The sequence below is a fragment of the Protopterus annectens genome, chromosome 13.part0 (assembly GCF_019279795.1).
Source record: "Protopterus annectens isolate FY-2018-M chromosome 13.part0, PAN1.0, whole genome shotgun sequence".
NCBI lineage: Eukaryota > Metazoa > Chordata > Ceratodontiformes > Protopteridae > Protopterus > Protopterus annectens.
The window spans coordinates 38,459,221-38,486,630 of NC_056747.1; the positions used below are offsets into that span (position 1 = coordinate 38,459,221).

Genomic DNA, 27,410 nt, shown 5'->3' on the forward strand with positions numbered 1-27,410 from the left:
AGGGGTCCTGGGGGAAAAAGGGGGGTTCCGGGGCCCAAGGGGGGTAAAAACTGGGAGAAAAGCCGCCATAGTAGGTCCTTTTTGCAAGATTCCATGATCAAGACCATGTATGACATTGGCAAATCCTGGAAAGACCACTCTGCGAAAAGAAGCCACTGTAGAATCCGCATGTGGAAGCGTGCTAAAGGAACTAGCGTAATTGCTGCAGCCATTGAGCCAGGTACTTGTAAAACTTGTCTTGCCTGAACTCTCGTCTTCTTTATGAGAAACGAAACAGACGAATGTCTGACACCCTGGCAGCTTTGCTATCATGCGTCTTGTATCCAAGTCTGTCCCTATAAATGTAATAGACTGAAAAGGCAACAAGACAAACGTTTCATAGTTTACGGTGATGCCTAACTGGGAACAAGTTTGGATTGTGTAGTCCTATGCTCAGTGGTAGCAGTGAGAAGCCAGTCATCTAGATATGGAAACGCCTGGAATCCTAGACGCCTCAGTTGAGCCGTGACCACTGCCATACACTTGGTAAACACCCTGGGGGGGCTGTGGTTAGACCAAAGGGCAAGGCCCTGAACTGATAATGACTGTCTCCCAGCCGGAAAAGTAGAAATCTCGTGGATTGCCTGTTCATTTTTATATGGTAGTACGCATCCTGGAGATCTATGGAGCACATCCAATTGTCTTGACCCAAGAAGGGAAGAATGGACTGCAGTGTTACCATCCGGAGGTTTGTCTTTTTTACTGATTGGTTTAATTTACTGAGATCCAAAATGGGTCTCCAGTCCCGTCTTTTTTGGAACTAAAAAGAACCTCGAGTAAGTTCCGGATCCGATATGGTCTGCGGGGACTTCCTGGATGGCTGTTTTTTCTAGCAATCTTTGAACGTCTAGGAGTGCATGATCTCAAAGACTGGGTGCAACATCTGGGATAGAAAGTTTGTATTCTGAGGGGGGGACCGAGACAAGGTAATTTTGTAACCCCTGGATATTATCTAAAGTACTCATGTTTCTCTTGTGATCGATTGCCAGGCTGCTAGCTACAGTGACAGTCTGCCCCTGACTGCCTCCAGAGGTGGACAGCCAGGCCTCCCTTCAGGAGTGTTGGAAGGGGCTAGCAGAGAAAGTATCTCTGTCACCCTGCTGTTGCGGACCCCTCTGCCGCAAGGGTGGCATCTTCCATTGTTGGTCCCCCCTCTGCCCCTGGGGGAAAAATCTCCACGTGTCAGGTGAAGATCCCTGGGATTTTTGGAAACGCATTTTTTCACTCTTCTGACCTTTTAGGATAGACTCCAGATGGAGTGGAAAAACGGACTCCTACTGCATAGAAAGTCTTGGCATCTGCACACCTGGTGACAGTCTCTTTTACCCGAGGCTCAAACAAGGATGAGCCATTGAAGGGGGTTGTTGGTAAATGAAGACTTAAAAGATTGCACAAATTGACAAAGGCACATCCAGGAGTGCATCCGCAAAGCTACTCTGGTACCTGCTGCCCTACTCGCTCCCTCTGCCGCATAAGAAATGAGCCTCATGCAGGAGTTAACCACGGAGGTCAAGGTCGCAAGCTGGGAAGCTGCCCTGTTCACAACTCCCTCAGCTGTAGGATCTTGCAGGATATCTCCCTAGCTGCTTCAGGAGATCCCTCTGAAGTCATGTGAAATGAGACAAGTAATTCAGCATGCTGACAGTAAAGTTTGCTGAAGAAAACATACGCTTCCCACATCTGTCCATCGTATGAGCCTCTCTGTTTAGTGGATGGACAGATGAAGTTTCCGCAAGTTCCTTCTTAGTGGCTGCTGCCACCACCATGGCATCAACAGGAACTCCTTTGGACAGGAATGACTTATCCTCTGGAGCAGTAATAAATTTGTTAGGTCTCCTCGGAAATGGTTCCATGGTCTTGGGAGTGCTCCCACGCTTTTCGACACACTACAGACAAAAGTGGGATGAAAGGCAGAGACACCCAAGAGGTGGAGGGTTGGGAACCAGATGCATCCAGGTAGACAGACTTTGGGAACCAAATGCATCCAGGTAGACAGACTCATCCTCAGAAGGGGCTAGGGACTTCTAGCCACCCCTCTAAGGATTTCCAAGATGTCTGAAAAGGAGACATCCTCAGAGGGGGTCCGTGGGGACCCTTCCGATTCATCCAAGTCTGTATCCAAAGTGATAGACTCAGGGGAGTATAGATGCTTCCTCTTACATTTCTTCTTTTGAGGGACCTCCTCCGAATGTGCAGGGGAGGTTTTGGAAGTGGTGGTGGTCACTTAGTGGGGCATCCTGGGGCACAGGTTCCTTACGTTTGGAGGCAGGAGGAGGGACAAAGGCAGGCACCGAGGCAGAAGGAGCTACTGGGGCCAAGGGTGGAGCAGTCTCAGGAGACAGCACGCTCATCACCTCGTGGGAGCCGCTGGCTCCGAAGAGCCCAGAGGTCTCCTTCAAACCAGGGGCGATGGCTCCGAGGCCGATGTAAGAGCAGACCTCACCTGCGCCGAAGATCCGAGAGGGAGAGCAGGGTGGGACAAGGGTCCGATGCCACTTCCTCCCTTGGAGCCGAGAGAGCTTCGGCACCCAGATCCCTTGACAGGCAGACATAGAGGAGATCGGAGCGGTCAAAACAGATATGGAGAAGAAACCAGAGCCGACGGTTCTACCATGACCTCTATGCACTCCAGCTCCGAGCTCAAGAGAGTCAGAGGAGGAATCGATGGGGAAGCTGAGAGGGCCAAAGGAGCCAATTCCTTATTGGCTGGGCTTGAAAGTAATTTAGCAATTGCCTGTGACTTGAGCCTGTTGACCACTCTCTCCACGTCATGATCCGAAAGACTGGAGGAGCGAGAGGAGTGTGAAGAGGACTGGTGACTGCCCGCTCCAGGTTGCAGGAGAGGAGATTGTGGAGCAGAGCGTACCAGCTCCAAAGAAGGAGATCTTGATCTCTTATGGGTCCGGGCTGGCTCCGGGGACACAGATGGAGCCGCCAGAGACTTAGCTTTGTTTGTGCCAATGCTGGAAGCCAACAGAGCCGAAAGGCTTCTCAGTGATTTTTGTCTGTTCCAAACTCGGAACCAATGGCTTGGAGCATTTCTCAGATACGTTGGCTGGCTGAGGACCCTGAGACAGAATCTTGAGGGTTCTTCAGGAGGCCATGTAAAATAACCTTATTTCTTCTCTCCTGCAGGACTCTGGAACTGAAATCATGACAGATCGAGCAAGCTTCCTGCAGGTGGACAGCCCCTAAACAATAAACGCAACTCATGTGCCCATCCGTGAGGGACATTTTCTGGCAACACGAGTCGCATTTTTTAAACCCGAGGGTTTCGACTCTTTAGACATGGTAATCACTAGTCAAGGAAATTTTCACAACACTAGAAAAAAAAACAAGAAAGATGTCAACTAACAGCACTCAACAAGCAACTGCAACTAGGCTGTAATAGGTAGCCCAACAACAAAAAAGGAGGAAGGTTTTTTTTTTTTTTTTTTTAAGGGAGAAGAAAGAAGGGGAAGAGCCTCCAACTTAAACGGCATCTCCCCAGATGGGACAGCATCTAACTTAAATGGCAATTCCAGAAAAGGGTGAGGAAAAAAGGAAGAAACCTCTAATTTAAATGGGCTCTAAGGGGAAAGCAAGGCCTGAGGAGAAAAAATGACGACCAAAAGCAGCACAACAAACAGAGAAAGGGGTCGTTAGACAAACAGGGGATAGTACACACTCTAACGAGTCAATACAACCTCAAAAAAATAAAAAATAGCGACAAACAGAAAAAAAGCACAAACTACTTAGCCTGAGCCAGTAGTAGCAATCTCAACACTGCAAGCAACAAACTAGATCTGGGTATCTGCCACTAGGCATGTTGGGATAAGGAATAGCCTCGAGCCAGTAAAAGCTCTTGAGCTATAGTAAATCAGCAGTCAGAGCCGAGGATTGGCTCTGAACCCAACCAGCAAGAAGGAAGGCGAGATGGGACAACATAGCATTTATTATTTTCAGGAACATTTACAAGCAAAGGTGGTCACTAAGGAACTATGTATAGTTAAGATTCTGTTTGGCATTGACAGTGATGCTTCCTTTTATCATGATGTTTTGGATTTGTATGACCTGACTGGTTTGGATCTGTTGACCATTCTGATTAAATCAAATAAAACAATCATGAAGATTATACATAGCAAGATACAGGTGTTAAAATAATCTATTAATAATAAACTTTAATTTCCTTTAAAACAAGATTCTGTTTCCATTTTTGGAAAAGTGGGCAAAAATATTTCCACCAAGGACAGGAAAGAAAAAAAAAGTTGTTGAGGGATAAGAACAATTATGAGATGAAGTTGGCATATCCTTGTCCTGTCCCAAAGTCATCTTCAGTGAGGCCTGACCATTCTGAGCACACTAATTCGGACAACAACCAAGTATTTGATTTGGAAAGTTTTTTGGAGTTGCCACCATTACAGAAATCAAGCCGTATAGAGGAGAGCTCTAAGGGACATGTTTCCCGTCAAGAAGAAACCACTGCGAACAATTTTACATCGCCGAACTATAAGTGGAGAACATCTTATCACCTGAAGAAGGCATAGGGCAGATAGAGAAATTTCAAACAGTGACACACACTTCTTCTATCGGTTCTGTTAAAGTACACATTTATAGAAATTTTAACATTTTTAATTTTAAATGACAGGGTTATCAGCAAAAAGCACTTTACTTTGTTTTTAAAAAGGTTTTTCATTTGTGCCAACACCCAAATTCAGCATCGTGGACATTTTGATTGAACTTAAGCTGTTAGTAAGAAATCTGAATTTGGCATTGTATATTGAGAACAAACTACAACATTTTCTGGATACAATTGTCTTGTAAGGAAAAGTTATTTCACTCCACCTTTGCAATCAACTTCAATGTTTTCTGAGATGGCTTGTGAAGAAGATACAAGAAAGAATTTGGGGCAGATTCCAGAACAATAATGAGATGGTTAAAAAGGTTATTATAATATGACTAAAGATTACAGAATTAATTTAAATGAGTTAAGCTATAAGTCAGCGAGAGTGATGAACCTCAACAAGGGCAGATGTACTGATTTAATGGGGCATTTGGAGGTAGCTGTACTGTTTTTTAATGGGGCATTTGGATTATGTTTCTAGAATGGGCAAAGTTTCAAATGACCATTTTTTTATAAGCAGGTCTCTTTAAATGAGCTTACAGTAAGGTTACAGTATAGCTTACATTAAGGTTGATTATGTCTTGAATGATTTGTTACAGAAAGTTATTCATTTGAAGCTATATGAATTTTTGAATATTCAATCTGCAATTACCCCACTGATTTGTGCTATACCTAAGATGCACAAAGATTTTTCCAATCCCCCCTTCACCCTATTGTTTCAGCTTCAGGTTCAGAAACTGAACTTTGTTGATGTGAAGCTGAAACACATACTCCATAATGTTAATCATGTTTTAACAGATTCCTGGCATTTTTTATCTGAACTGGCCAGCATTAATGTTGATGATTTGATGTTGCATGTGACTGCCAATAATATGAACTTATTTTCTGTTATGCCATCGGATATTGGTCTTGAGTGGTTTATAAACACCATCACACAATTATCTAATATCAATAGTATTGATATGAGATTAACAAATTTATGAAAACTGTTCTGGATAAAAAGATTTTTATTTTGAAGATGAATTTTACCATCAAGTTTCTGGGGCTGCAATGGGTAGCATCACTGCCCCGATTTTTGGTCTTCTGAGAGACCAACTATGTATTTAATGATATCTTCAAAAATTATACAGCAGAATATTTTGGATATTTACATGATTTGTTTACAATCTGGAAAGCGGAAGCATCATTTTTAAGATAGTTTTTTGAATATTTAAATTTTACTACTACTTTTTTTGAGGTTCATACACATTTTCAGACAAAAGTTATTTTTAGACATTAATTTATAAAAGGACTTGGGCACTATTTTTTATGTCTCCAAAATTTACAGGAAACCAACCTTTTTGAATATTTATATGTGCAGTTTAATAGTAACCATATTAGGGGACAGAAGGTAAACATTGTTAAGGATCAATTTATTCAGATTTCGAGGTCGCACCAGTCTTCTTCTTCTTTCAGCTTTTCCCGGTTAGGGTTCGCCACAGCGGATTATCTGTCCGCTCATGATTGGCAGTGGAGTTTTACAGTGTCGAGTTGCCAGCCTGGTGCCCAACCTTCCACAGAAGGCACACACATGCACACACTCACACCTAGGGCCAATTTGGAGTGTCCAATCCATCTACTGCATATCTTTGGAATGTGGGAGGAAAGCGGAGCACCCGGAGGAAACCCACGCGACCACAGGGAGGACATGCAAACTCCGCACTGAAGGCACCCCAGCCGAGAATCAAACTGGAGAACCTCTTGCCATGAGGCAGCAATGCTAACTGCTGCACCACTGTGGCCGCCCTAATTTCCAGGTTGACCAGTAATGATAAATATTTTTCTGATGAATTTACTATGAAGATGTTTCTCGATAGAGGTTACTCCGATTAATTGAAACAGTTGAAAGCAGAGGTTATCATCAGGAGACAGGTAGATTTTAAACCTCTACCGCAAGGTGGTACCTTTAGGAAAACTAAGTTGGGGGTTAAGTAACATGATTTTTGTTGACCATTAATTTTGCCAAGTATGAATAATTTATATCTTAGGAATATATGAGATATTGTTGAAAAGCACTGCTCAAATATTTTACTATATGATGATAAAGTCAAGATTCGGGGTCTGAAACCATATTTTTCATATAGAAGAGGGTTAAACATTAAACATGCCCTTGAGAAAGAAAAGAAAAATGATCGGCTTATAATACAGAAAAAAAGGATGGTTAATACAGGGTCTGTAAAACTTGCAGATTTATACTTGGACCTTATGTCATAATGGTGGGGTTTTACAGAAGTCTACCTTCTCCAGAGTTGAGTAATTGTAAGAGTGATGGTGTTATTTAGCCTGCTGCACCTCATGTGATGCATTTTATATCGGGAAGACGGACAATGTTAGGATTTTGGAACATGTTACAAATATTAAAAATAAGAATATTAATAATGCTTTATATAAAAACACTCAGTTTGTAATACATTTTTTATTTTTCATAGTTGAGAAAGTTTCTAGAGCTTTTAGAGGGGGTAAATGGGAAAATACCCTTGAGTATAACAAGTTAAGAGGACAACTTCTGCTGAATTTCATGTTTTACCTGGCCTTACAAATGCTATTTTACATAAAAGTGTTTTCAACCTCAGGGATGCTAAATTATATTTTTTTTACATTTTGTAACATGGATAGTTATAAGTCAATACATTTTATAGTTAAGTACACATTTTTATATATTACATGTATATATTACTATCATATTCATTTTTTGGTAATGCTGACTTTAGAAATGATCACTTTTGAAATTTTAATATGCACGATTGGTGTTTTCTAATAACATTATTTGTTTTTTTGTATTACTACTGCTCTCTGGATGTTTTACATGGCCAGAAGTAATGCTATACAAGTGGTTTGTTGTGTGATGTCACTCAGTTCTGATGAAGTCTTTGTTTAGATGAGCAAGCTCAACCAAATTATTATTAAAACAGTTTTTTTTTTTTTTTTTAGTTTGTCTTGTTTCTTTACTGTGACTACATTAATAGCACCTAGTTACTGGTGATTTGGTGGTACTACTGCCTGCTCTCTGGGATTGTTTTTGTATTTTTTGAAATTACTGTTACTTCCTATCAAGTTTTACCACTGTTAATGTTCTGTGATCATGGGGTTGTAAAGGTTAATTTATTGCTAGATAATTCTGCCAAACTGAAATCTAAATCAATGCACAGAAGAATAACAGATTATATGGAAGCAAAACAGTCACTATGTAAAACTAATTGGAGTGATCCGTTCATTGGAAAAACTGCAGAATTAATTTGGAATGTTTTGAAAGAGAAACTGGTTGAATGCAAAAAATCTAAAATATGTTTAACATCAGGATCTAGGCATACAATGTCAGGAGGATATATTTCTATAAGAATGAGATACTTAAAGTGAGAAACCAAAAATATAAGAAATAAAAAAAGGTCGAACTACAACTTTGAAAACTGAAATAAACAAGTTGGACAAACAAATTAAGCATAGTGTGAGACAAGATTAAGATAAATTTGAAGAAAATGTATATAAAGATATTAAGCATAATAGGAAACCATTTTATAGATACATAAGATGTGGAAGGAGTAAAGACCTACAAACTGATAAAAATAAGTTATATACTCACCCATAACATTCTATCTGTGTTGCCCATTTTCATTCTTCCTCAACTGATGGGTTCAAATCTTATCCCTCAGATCTGACTCAGCCATTGCTAAATCTTGTGGCAACCAAAAACTCTCGCGCTTCTCCCTTACCCACAACGCACCAAACCCAGCTGCCTCAGATCCTGATGCTGCAATAATAGAAAGCAAAAGATGAAAATTATTATGGAGAAGCTATCTCTGAATATACTCATACAATAAGTCCATACACACTCGATCGTCCAGAATCCTTTGGGATAGGGGCTGGTAGGAGGGGAGTTGCGGAAGAACGAAAATGGGCAACAAATAGGAAAATTTATGGTGAGTAAATAACTTCTTTATCTGATGTTGTCAATTTTCACTCTCTCCTCAGTTGAGGTCACAGAGTCCCCAGCTACCTAATTCCCATGGTGGACTCAAGAAAGGACATTGCTGAGCACCACAGAACCAAATGATGCCGTTCCTCTGGAGACCAAATCTAACTTGTAATGAGGAATATAGGTATGGGGAGTAGCCCAAGTAGCCACTGCACAAATATCATCCATGGACATTCTGGACTGAAATACTGAGGAAGTTGCCATAAATCTAGTAGAATGAGCAGGTATGTTTTTTTTTCAGAGTGATGTTAAATTTGTTATATACAAAGGAAATCCAACTTGTTATCCATTTAGATTGGGTAAATCAGTTTCCAAAGTTACACTATGTAGGTTCTGTAAATGAAACAAACAGTTGATCCGATTTCCTGAAGTTTTGTCCCAATGTAAGCAAAATGCAATTGCCTGTGAACATCGTATAACTGTAATGCATATTCACCTTTGTTAGAAAATTTGGGGAAGAATACAGGCAAATTAATAGACTGATTAATATTAGATTCTGACACCACCTTTGGGAGGAATGATACATTGGTATAAAAGGTCACCCTGTCCATGTGAAAAATCAAGAGTGGGGGGTTTCAGAATAATGCTTGGATTTCAGAAATTCTTCTGGCCGAAGTAATGACTACTAAGAAAATTGTCTTTCATGAAAGAAAATTAAGATCACAGGTTGCTGCGGGCTCAAATGGAGGTTGAGTAAGGTTCTAAAACACGTAATGTCAGTACAAAGGAGGAGCAGGATCTTTAAAGGAAGGCCTTAAGAGTTGTATGTCTCTTAAAAATGTTTTGCTGAACTTTTGAGATGCTACTGATTATCCATTTATCCCAACATGAAAATTTGATATTGCTGCTAACTGGACTCTAACCGTAGAAGAACTAGCTCCTTCATCAAAGAGATGTGATAAAAATCCAACAGGTTATGTATCAGAGCTGTAAAAGGTTCAGTGTTATGTTTTTGAGCCCCAAAAATAAATCTTTTCCATTTACTGGAACACTGTTTCCTGGTGGAAGGTTTGTGGGAGGACATAATAAAAGCTAATTGTGCTGTGATGTAATTTATACAGATTTAACTTCAGCATTTGACGGTATCATAAACAAAACACTGACCAATAAATTAGTACTGTACTCTTGATAAGATGGATAGCTGCATGGCCTACAAATAGGATGTGGAAAGTATCATGGAGCAGCTGGACAGGTGAAATCCTTGGTTACAGTCAGGGTGTCTCAGGACTCTGTACTAGGCCCTTACTTGTTTATATTGTATCTTTCAGACCTAACTTTTTCATCTGAGGTGTTCTACAGTCTGTATGCAGATGACGTGAAACTGGATAATCTGACTAGATGCGTTACAGATAAGGCATGTTTGCAAAAATAACGACTACATTGACGATTTGGGCACAGGAGAATAATATGCTGATAAATACATCAGAAACTAAGCATATGAGATTTGTGAGACATACATTGAAAGGTAGATAATACAGCACACAGTGACTGAAACTGTAGACTCATTTAAGGACCTGGCTATATGGGTAGATCCAGCTTCATGTTTTTCTAATTATATCAACAAACTGGTTAATAATAGTTATAGAACTACAGGTTGTATAAAAAGATTTATAAAGTCCAGGAAGTCAGAAATGAAGAAGTCATTATTAGCTACAACAGACCCAAATTTGAGTATGGAATAACAATATGGAAACCTTATCAGTAAACTGGAAAGAGTACAGAGGAAATATACCAAGAGCATTCATGGATGTGAAAAGGTTGTACAGTGTCTCATATGGATATTTAAGAGGACACTTTATTTGGGTACATACGGCATTTACAGACAACTACCTCTAGGAATGTTTGGGGTTATCAAAATGTAGTAGAGAATCATCAGACAACTATGTAGAAGATTATATAGGAATGAGAAGTGAATTGAAGTGAACAGAGAATTGGTTTTCTGACAGAGCAGTCATGGAATAGACTACCAAATTACATTAAAGCAAGCACTAGTTTAGATATTTTTAAGAACAGCCTCGATGTTTATTAATGGAACTAAAAAAAAATAAACAGACGTCCACTAGGTCCAGGCACAATATTTACTGAAAAAGTGAGAGCTTTCCTCCACTTGTTTACCGTACATTTCTTCAGATTAAAAAAAAAAAAGTCACAGTTCTCACGTCACCAACTTTTAAATCTTTAAGACAACACTGCCATCTAGTGGTTCAATTGCTACATTAAATGTAGCAACTAAATAATGTAAAAGTGTAATGTACATAAGGGTCTATATTATATGCTCAAAGACTATTTTCTTCGAACACTTAAACGCTGACACGTAAACAGTGAAAGCTGTAAACCGGGAACGGCCACTTCCGCAAATTTTTCATGGTTGAAAAATTTACTTGGCCGCTATTGGGAATTGCCATTTTCTCCAATGTAGAGCAATCTTGGAGTTGTTATATTTAGTTAGGGGGTGTGGGGTGAAGCCCCCCACTCAATTAGTGGTTTAAAGTTAGTTTTTATGTTTTACGGCCCTAGGAAAAAATTCACGGAAGTGGCCGTTCACGGTTTTACAGCTTTTGCTGTTTACATGTCGACCTTTCTGTGTTTGAAGAAAATGGTCTTCGAGCATATACTATAGACCCGTACATAACAATATTCTGTCTAAAATTAGAAAATACTTCCATAAATTGCTATAGACAATATTATTATAACATTAAGTAATTAAAAATCTAAACCTTGGACCTTTTGTTGACTAATAAACTTGAAATGGAAATTCTGTCATTAATGCCTGGGGGATAAGTCTCATTCAAAATTACCTGCCAATGTAATTCCTTTCTACAAGGGATTGCCAATCGCCTCCCATTTTGAAGCATGGTACTTTTTCCAATATGAAAAACAAAAACTTTTCGAATTTTCCATGACTTAAAATGCTTGTATAAGGCATTGTTTATGTCCTCCTTTCTAACGGCGTAATTACTCAGTTAGAAAGGAGGACATAAACGATGCCTTATACAAGCATTTTAAGTCGTGGAAAATTCAAAAGTTTTAATGCATTTACGGTCCGTCCTATGTAGAAAGCTGGGCAGGTACCATACTGGGCTAAACAAACCACCCCTGAGGTGCTGCACTTAAACTTTCCATTAGGGTAAATGGATCTTAGGTAGTTACCCACTATAATAATAGAACCTTCAAATATGAACCTACATTAGCTGCAAGCACCACATTTGGACATCACTTTTGCAGCCAAGTTGTTCTCCCTTTCCTGCTAAATATAATCCCAAATTTATTGATTAAATTCATTCTTTTTTTTTTTGTACACTATAACGGGATTCTCACCCATTTTTTCATCTAACCCCTGTGTTTTAATATATCCATCTCAGTTATGTGTTAATATGTTCTTGACATCTTTGTTTGCACTGTTAAAACTACACATATATGCTCTAGAATATGCTTGTGTATGCCCTGTGTGTCCACCTGTACAAGAGTTGTATCCCAGTACTTGTTCCCCAAATCCGCCAAACCATGTTTCAATATGGACTTATGACGACCTTCTCTTTCCATTATTTCAACAAAGTCCAAAGGATAATTCCTATCCCTAAACATCTTAATTAATGCTTCCACATCATTAACAAACATGTTATCCTTGGACACCTAGTGGGACAGTCTAATAAACTTGAGTCTTTGATCCTTTTATTGTTCTGCAGTGTTTTGGTTCAATTATGGGAGCAACTGCTTTGTTATAGTGGCAGGCTCAAAGGGCGTTAATGCCCATGCTTGAAACATTTGCATAGATATATATATATATATGTATATATATATATATATATATATATATATGTATATGTATATATATATATATATATATATATGTATATAGATATATAGATATATATATATATATATATATATATAGCCTGGGAGGAAGTACAGTTGTATATGTTGTACTTACCCCATACCTCTCAGCATTTTAGTGCAAGAAATCTGGACAAGGCCTGAAATAATGTGGGGTCAAAGAGCAAAAACTAGGGATAGATTTAAAATTTTGCACTAATAAAATGCAAAGTTGTTAGAACAGCATTTGTGTTGAAATGCATTTTTCCTGAGGGATATGAAGTCTGAAACTCAAATGTTTGCTAAAGCAAAAGAAGAAAATAGTGCCTTATCTAGGCGGTGCAACGCTTTGCTTTCTTTGGCACTAGCAGAAGGATTACTGTTCAGGATCTGTCTATTATAAGAAGGCAGAGCAGTGGATATGGCTCTAAGAAAATAGTGCCTTATCTAGGCGGTGCAACGCTTTGCTTTCTCTGGCACTAGCAGAAGGATTACTGTTCAGGATCTGTCTATTACAAGAAGGCAGAGCAGTGGATATGGCTCTAAAAAAATAGCGCCTTACCTAGGCGGTGCAACGCTTTGCTTTCTCTGGCACTAGCAGAAGGATTACTGTTCAGGATCTGTCTATTACAAGAAGGCAGAGCAGTGGATATGGCTCTAAGAAAATAGTGCCTTATCTAGGCGGTGCAACGCTTTGCTTTCTCTGGCACTAGCAGAAGGATTACTGTTCAGGATCTGTCTATTACAAGAAGGCAGAGCAGTGGATATGGCTCTAAGAAAATAGTGCCTTATCTAGGCGGTGCAACGCTTTGCTTTCTTTGGCACTAGCAGAAGGATTACTGTTCAGTATCTGTCTATTACAAGAAGGCAGAGTAGTGGATATGGCTCTAAGAAAATAGTGCCTTATCTAGGCGGTGCAACGCTTTGCTTTCTCTGGCACTAGCAGAAGGATTACTGTTCAGGACCTGTCTATTACAAGAAGGCAGAGCAGTGGATATGGCTCTAAGAAAATAGTGCCTTATCTAGCCGGTGCAACGCTTTGCTTTCTTTGGCACTAGCAGAAGGGTTACTGTTCAGGATCTGTCTATTACAAGAAGGCAGAGCAGTGGATATGGCTCTAAGAAAATAGTGCCTTATCTAGGCGGTGCAACTCTTTGCTTTCTCTGGCACTAGCAGAAGGATTACTGCTCAGGATCTGTCTATTACAAGAAGGCAGAGCAGTGGATATGGCTCTAAGAAAATAGTGCCGTATCTAGGTGGTGCAACGCTTTGCTTTCTCTGGCACTAGCAGAAGGATTACTGCTCAGGATCTGTCTATTACAAGGAGGCAGAGCAGTGGATATGGCTCTAAGAAAATAGTGCCTTATCAAGGCGGTGCAACGCTTTGCTTTCTCTGGCACTAGCAGAAGGATTACTGCTCAGGATCTGTCTATTACAAGAAGGCAGAGCAGTGGATATGGCTCTAAGAAAATAGTGCCTTATCAAGGCAGTGCAACGCTTTGCTTTCTCTGGCACTAGCAGAAGGATTACTGCTCAGGATCTGTCTATTACAAGAAGGCAGAGCAGTGGATATGGCTCTAAGAAAATAGTGTTTGCTTTCTCTGGCACTAGCAGAAGGATTACTGCTCAGGATCTGTCTATTACAAGGAGGCAGAGCAGTGGATATGGCTCTAAGAAAATAGTGCCTTATCTAGGCGGTGCAACGCTTTGCTTTCTCTGGCACTAGCAGAAGGATTACTGCTCAGGATCTGTCTATTACAAGAAGGCAGAACAGTGGATATGGCTCTAAGAAAATAGTGCCTTATCTAGGTGGTGCAACGCTTTGCTTTCTTTGGCACTAGCAGAAGGATTACTGCTCAGGATCTGTCTATTACAAGAAGGATTACTGCTCAAGATCTGTCTATTACAAGGAGGCAGAACAGTGGATATGGCTCTAGGATCTGGTCTATGGTAAGAGAAAAGAAATGATTAGTCTGAAGCACTTAATGCATTTCATCTGCCTTTTTAGGGACTGATGCCAGGGTATCAGGATGACAAGTAGCATTCAACACATCATCAATGGCCGGCAACATAGAATGGATGGGTGAGAAATGAGGACTATCCATTTGTAGTTTATCATAATATCTCCTCAATTCAGGGGGAACATCAATTTGTTCCCATAAAAATACCACATTCATCCTGACTATGGCTTGATTAAAAGAGCATTCCTTCACAGCACATGCCTGGCTAAGGTAAGAAATAATTTTTCTTAACAGTTATTACTTGTGGTAGATATTATTTAATCTTTTATTTTTTTTAGAGGAGTCCCTGAGGAAGAAAAAAGCTCAAAGGACAGATGTCGGACTAGTTTAATGGTCTCGTACTTCAGTTACCCCATTTATATCCTAGAAAATGGTTAGCTCGCGCTCAGACTGGTCATTAGAATAGTTGAAGAGGATGTGGCAGGTTCATTATGACTGAAAGGACTACACAAGAAGAAGCCAGAGATGCAAACTGAATGGTCTCAGGAACAACTGATGGCCAGTACAGGTTCACTAACTATCGGTTAAGGTGTAGGCTAAGCCTGCAACACAGGCAAGTGCTCTTTGGTAAGTGCTTTTTTCTTTCTAGGTACATCAGGGGAGAGATCATCTGGACTAGAGTAACAGGGAGGAAATACCAAAAGCAGTAAGTATTGCTGGAAGGAGTCGGTCAGAAGCTAAGTTGCAACAGATTGTCCACAAGCAGCACATTTGCACACACTTCTTATCCCAGCCACTTCATTAAGTAAATCCACAAGAAGCACACAAACTCCCTGTCAGAACTTCTTTCAAAGTTGTAAGCATACTGACTGAAAAAAGAAAATGTCAGGTAAGTAATCACAAAGTAAAAAGAAGTACTACATGAATAAAACAAATTCCTATCTGTCCCAAAGTAAAACTTGTAGTCAAAAAATATAGTTTACACAAGCAGCACATTTTTTTTCTGTAAAATAGCCCCTAATTAGCTATAAACACCAAAAGTTAAAACTAGTCTCTTGCAGAAAACTTCCAAAACTGTAGAAAAACAGGTTTCTTACACAAGAAATGCTGCTTTTAGTCAGAAATCAACTGTAAATAGTATTTTCTTAAAAAGGCAAGAAATTCTGTGTGAAACGTTCCTTGACGGGAACTTACCAACCAGAAAAAAAAATCTTTTACCTGACGGCTACTTTTCCAAGACAGCATGAAAGTACTGAAGAAATTCTCAGCCTGACTGCTCATTTTCCTCATTGGGGCTAGCCAGTCAGCAGTCAGAGTGAAAGTGTGGGGGGTACTGGCCAGTTATTGTGTCCTGGGCAGGGAAACAACCCTTACAGCCTAAAGGCTACTGCACCAGTGGGAATGATGGACATCAGAAGTGCCCATCCACTCCTAAAGGCTACTGCAGCAGTGGGAATGATGGGACATCAGAAGTGCCTATCCACTCCTACAGGCTACTGCAGCAGTGGGAATGATGGACATCAGAAGTGCCCATCCACTCCTAAAGGCTACTGCAGCAGTGGGAATGATGGACATCAGAAGTGCCCATCCACTCCTAAAGGCTACTGCAGCAGTGGGAATGATGGGACATCAGAAGTGCCCATCCACTCCTACAGGCTACTGCAGCAGTGGAAATGATGGACATCAGAAGTGCCCATCCACTCCTAAAGGCTACTGCAGCAGTAGGAATGATGGACATCAGAAGTGCCTATCCACTCCTAAAGGCTACTGTAGCAGTGGGAATGATGGACATCAGACATGCCTATCCACTCCTAAAGGCTACTGCAGCAGTGAGAATGATGGACATCAGAAGTGCCTATCCACTGCAGATGGCCTTCTCAAGTATGATCTCCAGATCAGCACTTTAGAACCAATTTTTTCATGACAGAAAGACGGACATCGGTCCTAGGAAAAGACCAGTACTTACAGGCTTTCTGTCCAAAGTTCTTACCAAAGTACTTCATTTTAGATGACTATGGCTGGGATCTCCAGTATGTGTGCTCCTATATTATGCAAAAAGACTATTCAAAATATTCACTGTCACTTTCAGACTTTGCAGTAATTCTGGAACTGAGGAAGATTTGGAAGGAGCAGGTGAACATATCCTCTTCCTATTTTTAGCAGAACCTTTGCTCTTATCACTGAAGTGAGTCTGACTAAGAATGGTTGTGTAAAAGCACATTATTTAAGGCATACACTGGTAAGGCTGGACTGAAGCAGAATTGTAGTGGTGGCCAATCATGGAGTAGGCATCCCTAATGAGTAAACGCAGTATGACTGATGATGCTCACATACGGCAACCAGGAAAAATTAAATTTACAAATCACTCAGAGGTGAACTGGACAGACATGAGAAGATATTCAGATGGAAATTCTACACCCTGTTCATAATTCATAAACCAGATGTGCTCAAGAAGACACAGGGAGAACTCCTACAATCTGAGTTAAACCCAGCTTCTGCTGTCAGGAATCAGTGCCAAAAGGTGAACTACTAAAGACAACCATGGCCTTATGTACCAAATTAAAGGAGAGCAGACAGCTGCTGGATCTTCCTAAGGCCCATTCTGCTGTTCTTCCACACAATTCATGCTTTGAACTGGAGTATAACACATGGTTGATCAACAAACAAAAATAATTTCCATAAAAGGATATGAAAGATACCAAAGCCATATCAGAATTCTGATGTTCTTTGTGTTTCACTGTTGCAGTCATCACATTTGGGCTACCCTGCCAGGATAGCCCTTGGCCAACCGAATACCAGAGACTTAGTAGTCCTGCGTCGGTTGCTGTCGCTTGAGGACTGATGTCAGGTCATCAGTAGTATAAAGTAAGGCAGCGGACGCCATTACATCAGTCTTTCTTGCCGTGGAGCCTGAAGCAGAAGCAGTTTGAATGAGTGCCAGTTGGCCACTACCTGAGTTTTCATCTACTGACTTGAAGTTGAAGTCTTCTAAAGCTAAGTACCCCTTTGGGGATATCCTTTTTTCTTGCACTAACCGATGTCAGGAAAAAGTTAATAATAGTTTCGCCTGTGGAAAGCAAATACCACACGAGACTTCCACTCTTACTGTGTCACTAGCTTAGGCCCAGACCACGACGTCCCTCGTTGTCACTTCTGTGCTTTGTTCAACACCAGAACTATCTGTCATCGGGCCCTTACTGAAGCCAGATATTTTTGCTTACACTCCTCGAATTCTGATATGGCTTTGGTAAGCCATCTCACGGCAGATCTTCAGACAAAATGTAAAGATAGAGACAGAGACAGACTGCACAGGTCCAAACATACCGACGATGCTTCCGTTAAAATGGTCGTCAGTTCTCCGGTACTCAGTAAGGTGCTTTCATAGCCCCTGATGTCTACTTCTATTGATTCACAGGCCACTACTGAGACCCTTTCGGAGTCTGGTATGCTGCACAACTCTTCTTCAACTAAGAATCCTGTGGTCATCTCTACCTTGGATGGGTCCAGAGCCGCTGAGCAGGCACTCCCCTTGCACAAAGATAACTTATTTGCACTAAGGCAGAAGAGGTCTTAAAAAAGGTGGAAGAAAAAGCAAAATCTATGCAAACAGTTAAGGATTTTTTGCAGGTCCAGCAATCTAGGTTCAGCAGGCATGGTCTCTCCAAACACTGGTCCTTTCCTGCACCCAGTAAACTGGCCCAGCCTAGGGCCCATGAAAGCAGACCCCCCAGACAGCAGCCCCAGGGAATGCAGAGATCTAAGCAGTGGACTACCTCCACTTCAAAACCAGGGAGTTCTAAGCCACCCCCTTATGGTAAGAACTCACAATGACTCACCTCCTCCACCCCCTTCCTCTGCCCACCGTCACTTACCCCTAGGAGGAAAACTCTCCTTTTACTCAAGCACCTGGGCCACCATTACCAAGGACCACTGGGTTCTGAACATTGTGCCTCAGAGATACAAATTTTCCTTCCACACACTTCCAACCCCAAAAGGGTTCCCAGTTCTACCACCAAATCAGTGGGCAGAGGCTCAAAAGCAAATCCTTTCCCTGCTCTCTATAAGGGCAGTAGAGCACGTTCCTGCAGAACAGATAGGCCAAGGTTTCTACTCCAGACTTTTTCTGGTGCCCAGAAAAGAGGGCACCTGGTGTTCCACCCTCGATCTATCCATTCTAAATGCCTTCCTGGTGATCCCGAAATTCAAAATGCTCACACTCCAACAGCTGCTACCCATGCTCTCCAAGGACACTTGGCTTAGCCACCCTGGATCCAGGGAATCCTGCAGGAAATATATCCGCTTCAGGGCAGGATCTCAATACTTTCAGTTCTCTGCGCTTCCCTTTGGCTTATCTACTGCTCCCAGAATTTTCACAAAATGTCTGGCTCCGGCCATTGCCTTTTGCAGACAAAGAAATATTCAGATTTACTCATACCTAGATGACTGCCTTATTCAGGTAGACAGCCAGGAAAAGCTGCTCAAGCACCTGGCTTTTGTAAAGACCCTACTTACCTCCCTAGGGTACACAATCAATGAAAAGAAATCCAAACAGGTGCCCACCCAAAGGATAATCTTCCTGTGAGCAAGTCCGGACACAGCATCCCAAATTTTCCTGACAGCCTACCTCTCTCAACTAGCCACCAGGCCCCAGCTATCTGCAAGGAAGATCCTGCAAGCTCTGGGGTTCATGGCATCTTGCATACTACTCATTCCATATGCCAGACTGCATATGAGGAAACTTCAGTGGTACCTAAGGAGCCTTTGGTGTCAACACTCTGAAGATCTGGAAACCCTTCTACCTACAATTCATTGCCTCATAAAAATTTTTCTTTGGTGGGCAACAGCATGCTCCCACAACAAAGGAATGTCTTTCTCCCCACCCCCCGCCACTCAGACACGCACCACAGACGCATCAGACTACGCTTGGGGTGCACACCTGGATAGCAGGTGCATACAGGGCCAATGGAGTCCACAGCAAATCCCTCTGTACATCAATCAAAAAGAGATGATGGCTGTGCAGCACACTGTGATAGCTTTCAAGCCCTTTCTCTCTCCAGGGGCTCTCCTGATCAAAACATACACCACCACTGTGATGTGGTACATCAACAAGCAGAGAGGGACTCACTCCTACTCTCTATGCAGGCTGGCCATGATCCTTTGGCACACAACCTCTGCCATGCAACTACACCTGTTAGCACAATTCCTACCAGGCTCTCTCAACTCTCTGGCAGACCAATTAAGCAGAAACCTTCTGGACCCACACAAGTGGCAACTCAACAGAAGTACCTTCACCCTAACAACTCAGAAATGGGGAACCCCAAAGGTCGACCTCTTTGCCTCCCAAAACAACCATCAGCTCAGCAAATTCTGCACCAGGAGCATCACTCCATGGCTTGGAAAGTGGATGCCCTGTCCTTCCCCTGGGTCAGTCTATTGGTCTCTGCCTTTCCTCCACTACCTCTCATGCCAAGGGTACTGCTCAAAATAAGGAAGGAAAAACCGAGGACCATTCTTATAGTTCCAGACTGGCCCTGACAGCACTGGTACCCCTTGGTGCGCAGCCTGTCCCCACTATCTCCATGGCATCTTCCTCAGACTCCAAACCTCCTGACCCAGAGGGAACGTAAATTCATGCATCCCCAATTGCAGACACTTAGTTTGACAGCTTGGGTTATTCCCGTACCAATCTGCCAACCTCAGTGAACAGGTTCTGGAAGTTATCCATGAGGCCAGACATCCTAGCACCAGAAAGTCTTATGCTGATACATGGAAAAGGTTCTGCACCTAGATCCAGGCTAAGGGAGCCAATACGGCACAGCCCTCCCTCCCTCACATCCTGGATTACTTAGCTGACCTACTACACAGTGGCCTCTCTTTCTCCTCTATAAAAATTCATGCCTCTGCTATTTCTGCTCATTTTCCCACTGAGCAGCCCCTTTTCTCACACCCTTTGATCAAACAGTTCCTAAGAGGGGCTAGCAACTCGAGGCCAACCAGAAGGGCACCAACACCAACTTGGGACCTTAACTTTGTAGTGGAAAAGCTCACCCTTTCCCCTTTCAAACCAGCTGCTTCTGCAGAGCTAAAATTTCTCTCCTGGAAGACCGCATTACTTCTGGCCATCACTTTAGCCAGAAGAGTCTCTGAGCTGCAAGCACTCATGGCTGTGGAACCCTTCATCATCTTCCATGCAGACAGGGTATCCCTCAGAACTAAACCCATCATTCATGCCCATGGTGGTGTCCAGTGTGGCTCTCAACCAATCCATTCATTTACCCACCTTTTTTCCTAATCCCCAGAACAAGGGGGAAAGGATTCTTCACTCTCTACATGTGCACAGACAGCTCAGATTCTATCTAGACAGGACTAAATTCTTCAGAAAGTCTGATAAATTGCTGGTTAGCGTTGCTACAGGGGCAGAAGGCAAAGCCATCTCCAAACAAACCATTTCCAAATGGATAGAACACTGCATCCATTTCTGCTACAAACAGCATGGAAAGCCTCCCCCCCAAGGGGGTCAGGTCACACACCACCAAAGCATCCTCCACATCTGCAGCTTTCGTCAGAGAAGTCCCCACCAGGGACATCCTGGAGGCTGCCTCCTGGACATCTGTTCACATTTTTACCAAGCATTACCACCTGCCTCTCTTCTCCAAATCCAGGACAGGGTTTGCCTCTACAGTCTTTGCAGGGCATCCTAGCCAGCCCCTAGTTCCTTGACTGCCTCCACCCTTTTCCTCAGCTTTGGGAATCAACCCAAATGTGATGACTGCAACAGTGAAACATGAACAACATAGTACAGTTGTGTACACTTACCATAAATGTAGATGTTCGAGTGTATTCACTGTTGCAGTCCTGGTTTCCCTCCCTCCATCCTGCTTTCTTGTCTTTCTCCTTTTATTACTTTTCTAACTTGTTGTTCTCCTTTTTTACATGGGATATACTGGTATTTAATTTCCACTGGTGGGGTTCTTCCACCAGAAACTGGCCTCCTACTTGGGGGCTCCTGACAGGTTATGGCAAGAAAAACTGATATAATGGCGTTGGCTGCCTTACTTTATACTACTGTCAACCTGACGTCAGTCCTCAAGTGACAGCAACCGAAGCAGAAATACTAATTCTCTGGTATTCGGGCCAGCTGCGGGCTACCCTGGCAGGAATAACCCAAATGTGATCACTGCAACAGTGAATACACTCAAACATTTACATTTATAGTAAGTGTATACAGCTGTACTTTCTCCTTAGGACAAGAGAGAGAGAGATTGGGGTCTATCTCCACGCTTTTTGCTTTATCTGCTACTTTAGATTCTGGACATCACAAGGTTCTTTTACATTGCTTACATGTTTGTTGTGGTCTATAAAGCCAGTTTTATGAGAGGGTAATTTCTAGAGCTTATTCCCCTAAAGAACTAGTCTTTTGCGGTGAAGTTCTTCATGTGCATTACAGCCCTTGTTTGTTTTCATGCTCCCATCAAATCACCTGAAGGCCCGTCACCTATGCTCAACATCGCCTGAAGGCCCGTCACCCATGCTCAACATCACCTGAAAGCCCATCATCCATGCTCAACATCGTCTGGCACCCATGCTCATGTCGCCCGTCACTGATGCTCACATCGCCTGAAGCCCTGTCACCAATGCCCACATGGCCTGAAGCCCTGTCACCAATGCTCACATCGCCTGAAGCTCTGTCACCAATGCTCACATCGCCTGAAGGCCTGTCACCGATGCTCACATCGCCTGAAGGCCGGTCACCGATGCTCACATTGCCTAAAGGTCTGTCACCAATGCTCACATCGCCTGAAGGCCTGTCACTGATGCTCACATCGCCTGAAGCCCTGTCACCGATGCTCACATCGCCTGAAGGCCTGCTACTGATGCTCACATCATCTGAAGGCCTGCTACTGATGCTCACATTGCCTGAAGGCCTGCTACTGATTCTCATCTGGACGTTTTATGTGACCCATTTTTATTCCTGCATTAGCGTCATGGCACCAAGTTTTGTAGACATCTTGGAGGACAAAGTGTTGATACTTTATCCCTCTATGATTGAGGTTTTAACTGCTCAAACTACTGGTTACAGCTCAATTGACCTATGATCTTAACTAGCAATGTTATTTGGAGATAATTTTTTGTCTCGGTTAATAAAGTTCATGAAATGGTAGCGTTCCTTGATCAATAGTGTCTGCTATCATTATTTTGTTTTTTTCATCTAAAGAATATCTGCAAAATTAAAAATGTACTTTTTGCAAAAGCTCTTACATCTACTTTCCATGATTTCATTCCATCACAACTCAACTGATGTAACGTCTTGTACATGTCACTCCCTGCTGGACACTTACAATGACTTTGGCTGTCACAAAAATGCTTAACTGCACAGCTCACAAGTTATGGGCCTGATCCAGAAAGGTTACTGCCAGGTATAAGCCTCGACGTGGTGCAGGACCATGTGGGCTGTCTCTGTGGCCTACCACAAATGCACATGAGGCATTCCAACTAAGAGGCCTATACTACCAAGCCATGTGTTCCCCCACAGAAATACCCAAGTAAGGCATTTATGCAGCCAAGTTAACTCACTAAGTTGTACTGGCGAACTTAGGCAAATGTTTAAGTATAGCAGACATGTAGTGGAAGTGCAGGGAGGGGGGAGTGTATGCAAAGGGATGAGTGACTTAAGGTGCAGATGCACACTTTTTGTGTTTGCCTGGGGGTCAATTAGGGGATGGGTAGGGTGCGTGTGTGTAGTTGAATGGGTTAGTGTGCCCTTGAGTGCAGTTGGGGGAGGGGCCATCATACACTCACACACTCCTAGGTTAACAAGCACATCCTGCAATACTAGTGGGAGAACACAAGACAGCAGGAATACTCTGTCATAAAGGCACTTAAAAAGATTAACACCCTGTACCCTCAAGCACTCACACACAGATCTGTAGAAAAACTTTACTCTTATACTCAACTACTAAACATCAAGGTTTCTCCTACATATTGCCTTAAGCCTCTAAAAAAAGTTAAAGTAAATGGAGGGTAAGCTTCTAACTATGTACACTGGGCACACAACCAAGCAGTTGAGTAGAAGGTTAGTCCCCTGCACCACTGCTAGACAACGGAGATGCACTTAACATAATACCTTAAGCTTTTCAAAAAAAAAAAAGAGAGAGAGATAAAGTAAAAAGAGGTTAAAGGTTTTATCACTGTACCCTCGGCACAGAAATTACCTTGTCAAGTCAGAGCCTTAACCCTCTATGCTAACAAAGGTGATTCACGCTATAAAAAGTTTGAAACTCTAATGTATGGCATTATTTACTGGCTACAGTGGTATGTGAGTTATGAGGGAGAGGGCGCGATAAGAGACCACCTCAGCAACATTCTGTAAAATCAGAGACAGTTTTAAACTGTTACTTGTTGACACTTAAAAAAGGTGATACAGCAAGAGGTCTAGCATCACAATACAAGTAATGACACCCTAATTTCTGGCATTACTGACTGACTTTAAGCATCCATGATTGACAAGGACAGGGAAAAAACTAAGATGATAAATCAGGGACATTCTATAGACGAAGCAATAGATAAGAGGTATGTATGCGTGTGACACAGTAAACGAGGGGTGCCTATGCCAATGTGATATATGAGCCGCCATTGGTGACTCCCACAGGAAAGTGGCAATTTCTACTTGCTCTAGTTACAGGCAATTCAGACACATGCAAATTACCCTATACGGAGGACTTTCCAAGTTGCAGCTAACATATCTCAATCGCATTTTCCCGCTTTAAGGAAGCAGTCCCTTCTGGCTGCAGCTTTTACTGACAGGGGGGCTTCTTTTTGAATCCCTGGGTATGTCTGTTCTTCAGCCTTTGCACTAGCTGGCTATTTTCAGTATCCTGATTCTTACACACAAGGCATTGTATTATTTAGCTCCTCTAACTGAAACAATTGCTGAAGCCCTATTTGCTTCTCTACTGCTAGTCTGAGTGTGACTGAACTCAGCCCCAATGCCTTATCTGTGGGCAGCTCAGTCTCTAAACTTTGGAGCTCTCTGTCAAGTGGCTGAAAAATTAGATAATGAACCAAACTTCCATTCTCAACTGTCAACTTATGATTTATAAATATGCAGTTTGTTACATGTTGCTGTACACACTAAACATACTGCTATTGTGTGCATTTTCAATTTGTTACATGCGGCTGCACACACTAAACATACTGTTGTTGTGTGCATTTCTCAATTTGTTACATGCAGCTGCACACACTAAACATACTGCTGTTGTGCATTTTTCAGTTTGTTACATGGTGCTGCACACACTAAACATACTGCTGTTCTGTGCATTTCTCAGTTTGTTACATGCTACTGTACACACTAAACATACTGCTGTTGTGTGCATTTCTCTACTTTATGCTATATCTAGACTACTGATCAAGTTTTTACTTCTCTTACTGCTATTTTTGATGAAATGAATTAAAAGTAAAATACTGATTACCTGATTAAAATAACTGCCATTTAAATAAACCAACATGATTTTAATAACGTCACTGCAAACAATTTCACAAAGTGTCACTGTTTTTAAATGTTTCATATTTATTATCACCTACCTCAGGAGGTGGCATGACATAAAATGGCAGTATTTTTGACTCGCTGCTTGGGTTTCCATTGTGATAAGGACCTGAAAGAAAAAATGTGTAAAGTTTTCTTTTCAATTCAATATGCAGTTAATACTAGTTGTTGACAAGATGGTCAGTTAAGTAATATAGCTATAAGACAACAACGTTCTGAAATGGTACAGTTGCAGGAGAAACTTGCCACAAAAATAAATACAATACTTTATTTTTGTCTTTCCACTAATTCAAGTCTAATGATAATGTTTGGCCCTTATACATTCAACTGGCTTCAAACTACTTAACACTGACTTGTCCTTCCCTCACATACAGTGGCCTGCAATGACAAACTTGGGTCAAGGAGTGAAAGAACAGCCTTTATTTTACATATTTTACTTAGCAGGCAAATGGACTGAAGAAATTACCATTTATCAGCAATGACCTAGATACAATATTAAAGTCAACTACCATTTTAACTAATATGGCACGAACATATATTAAATACAAATCAGTTGATTCTGCTAGTTACATAGTTAGGTAGATTCTACATGCAGAAGCAAGCAGTTCTACCGCCATGTAAAAATATAAAATTAAAATGAAGAATTAAAACTACCTTACAACATGCTCATCAGAAGAATATGCAGAGGAGTTTGGTGCAGATTGATGGATATAATGTCCTCGATTAGTATATAACAGAACTGGACTAGGTTATTTTAGGAGTCAACCTAGAAATGAGGTTTCAAATTAAACCACTTTGACAGCTGGAAGAACAGCATAAAAAGCATTTAGCTCAAAAGTAAAGTCATACTGTGACTTCTGGTATGGCACAAAATTGTCAGGAGGCTGTATTTTTAGTTCCTGAACAGTGAAACAATTTATCTGCCAGTTTTAAATCAAATCTTACATAAATTATATTGGAAAACATAACTCTTGAGATACTTGCCGACCTACTACAAAACAGAAAATGGCAGAAAGGATGAACAGAAGGAGAAAACTATGAAAATGTTTTTCTCCTGAAGACTACATGGCAGAACTGTCTATGGTTCACCATATCTTGAGCAAGTAATTGGAAAAGGAACCTATAACAAAAGAAACTAGACGAAATATGTTCACAAGTGATAAAAAATCAGTGAAAACAGAGGACTATGTAAAAACTAATATGACTGGAAGAAACACAGAATGCATTCTCAAATCACTTTGATGCTGTCATTCACTACTGATAGAAATGGGTAAGTTGAAAAGCAATTATGCAGAAACAGAGGCAAATCAGGAGTCCCAGAGAAAACAAAAGAACCAGAAGTTGGATGTCACAAAGAACGCCTCCAATTTACAGGAGCCTGAAAAGATGGAGGAGGTAATTGGCTATAACGAGAAAACTTTCAAACTTAGAAAGGTATCTCTGAGTCAGAACGGGGATTAGACAAACAGTGCACACACTTTTTTATACTTGAAAATAATGGTATAGAAACCAGCAAAAATAATGTTTCAATGAATTAACAAACTTAAAGCCTAAGCAGGCCAATTTAAAGTTTGCCGTACAGACATCACCGAACAGTACAGGAATTTGGAAAAACAATATCTAAATCACATTTAAAAATAAGACAATTTGTTTGCTAATCTCACTTGTCTAGGTAAAAAATTCCTATCCCACCTGCTCTATTCTGAAAAAAAAGAGCTTTTCAACCTTGAATTAGCAATGGGTAACCTTATATCTAAATCTGTATTTCTGATAACCAATATTATGATCTACAAAATTAATGTACTCTTAAAGACACTTGTATATCATAATCATATCACCTCTTGGAAATCGATAGCCCATAGTATAAAAAGACAAGTCCTCTAATCTTTCTTTACAAGTTATTCGCCTAATAAATGTTTTCTGAATGCATTCCATCTTCATTAGTTGAGAAACATTCATTACATATAATAATCCCCCATATTCAATAACAGATCTTATAATAGTTAGATACATCTTTAATTTTAATACAGTTTACTGAATTTGCAGTCTTTTAGCAGAAATAATGTGCCATTAAAAAGACTGCATAAAGACAAACTGCAAAAAAGCAAGATGGTGCAGCAAAGCAGCTAATGATAAAACTAATTTAAAAACAATTAATACTAAAGCAAAAGATTCACTTTAAAGCAGGTATTTTCCTCCTTGAAATGGTCTCCTATTTCTGAGTTCAATGTTTTTCTGGAACTGTGTTTACTTACTGCCTCTTTGTTGCTATTTGTACTAATCTCCAATCTTATGAATGTGTAACTTATGTCCTCTGAAAAAAACATTCTATAATGGAATACGTGACAATGGTGGTACTGCCCCTCTACTACTGATGTTTCAATGACAGCTAGGCTGCCCCTCTACTACTGATGTTTCAATGACAGCTAGGCTGTCCCT

At 41.2% G+C, this 27,410-nt stretch overlaps 1 protein-coding gene across 2 annotated transcripts in view; it reads right to left on the bottom strand.

Annotated features, from left to right (window-relative positions):
• Window positions 1-27,410, bottom strand: part of MPND (MPN domain containing) — a 1,899,579-nt gene that overhangs the window by 401,505 nt on the left and 1,470,664 nt on the right. For both annotated transcript variants that reach the window (XM_044090604.1, XM_044090605.1), the window contains exon 11: window positions 25,010-25,080. In XM_044090604.1, the coding sequence (XP_043946539.1) occupies window positions 25,010-25,080 (71 nt within the window). The remainder of the gene's footprint in view (window positions 1-25,009; window positions 25,081-27,410) is intronic.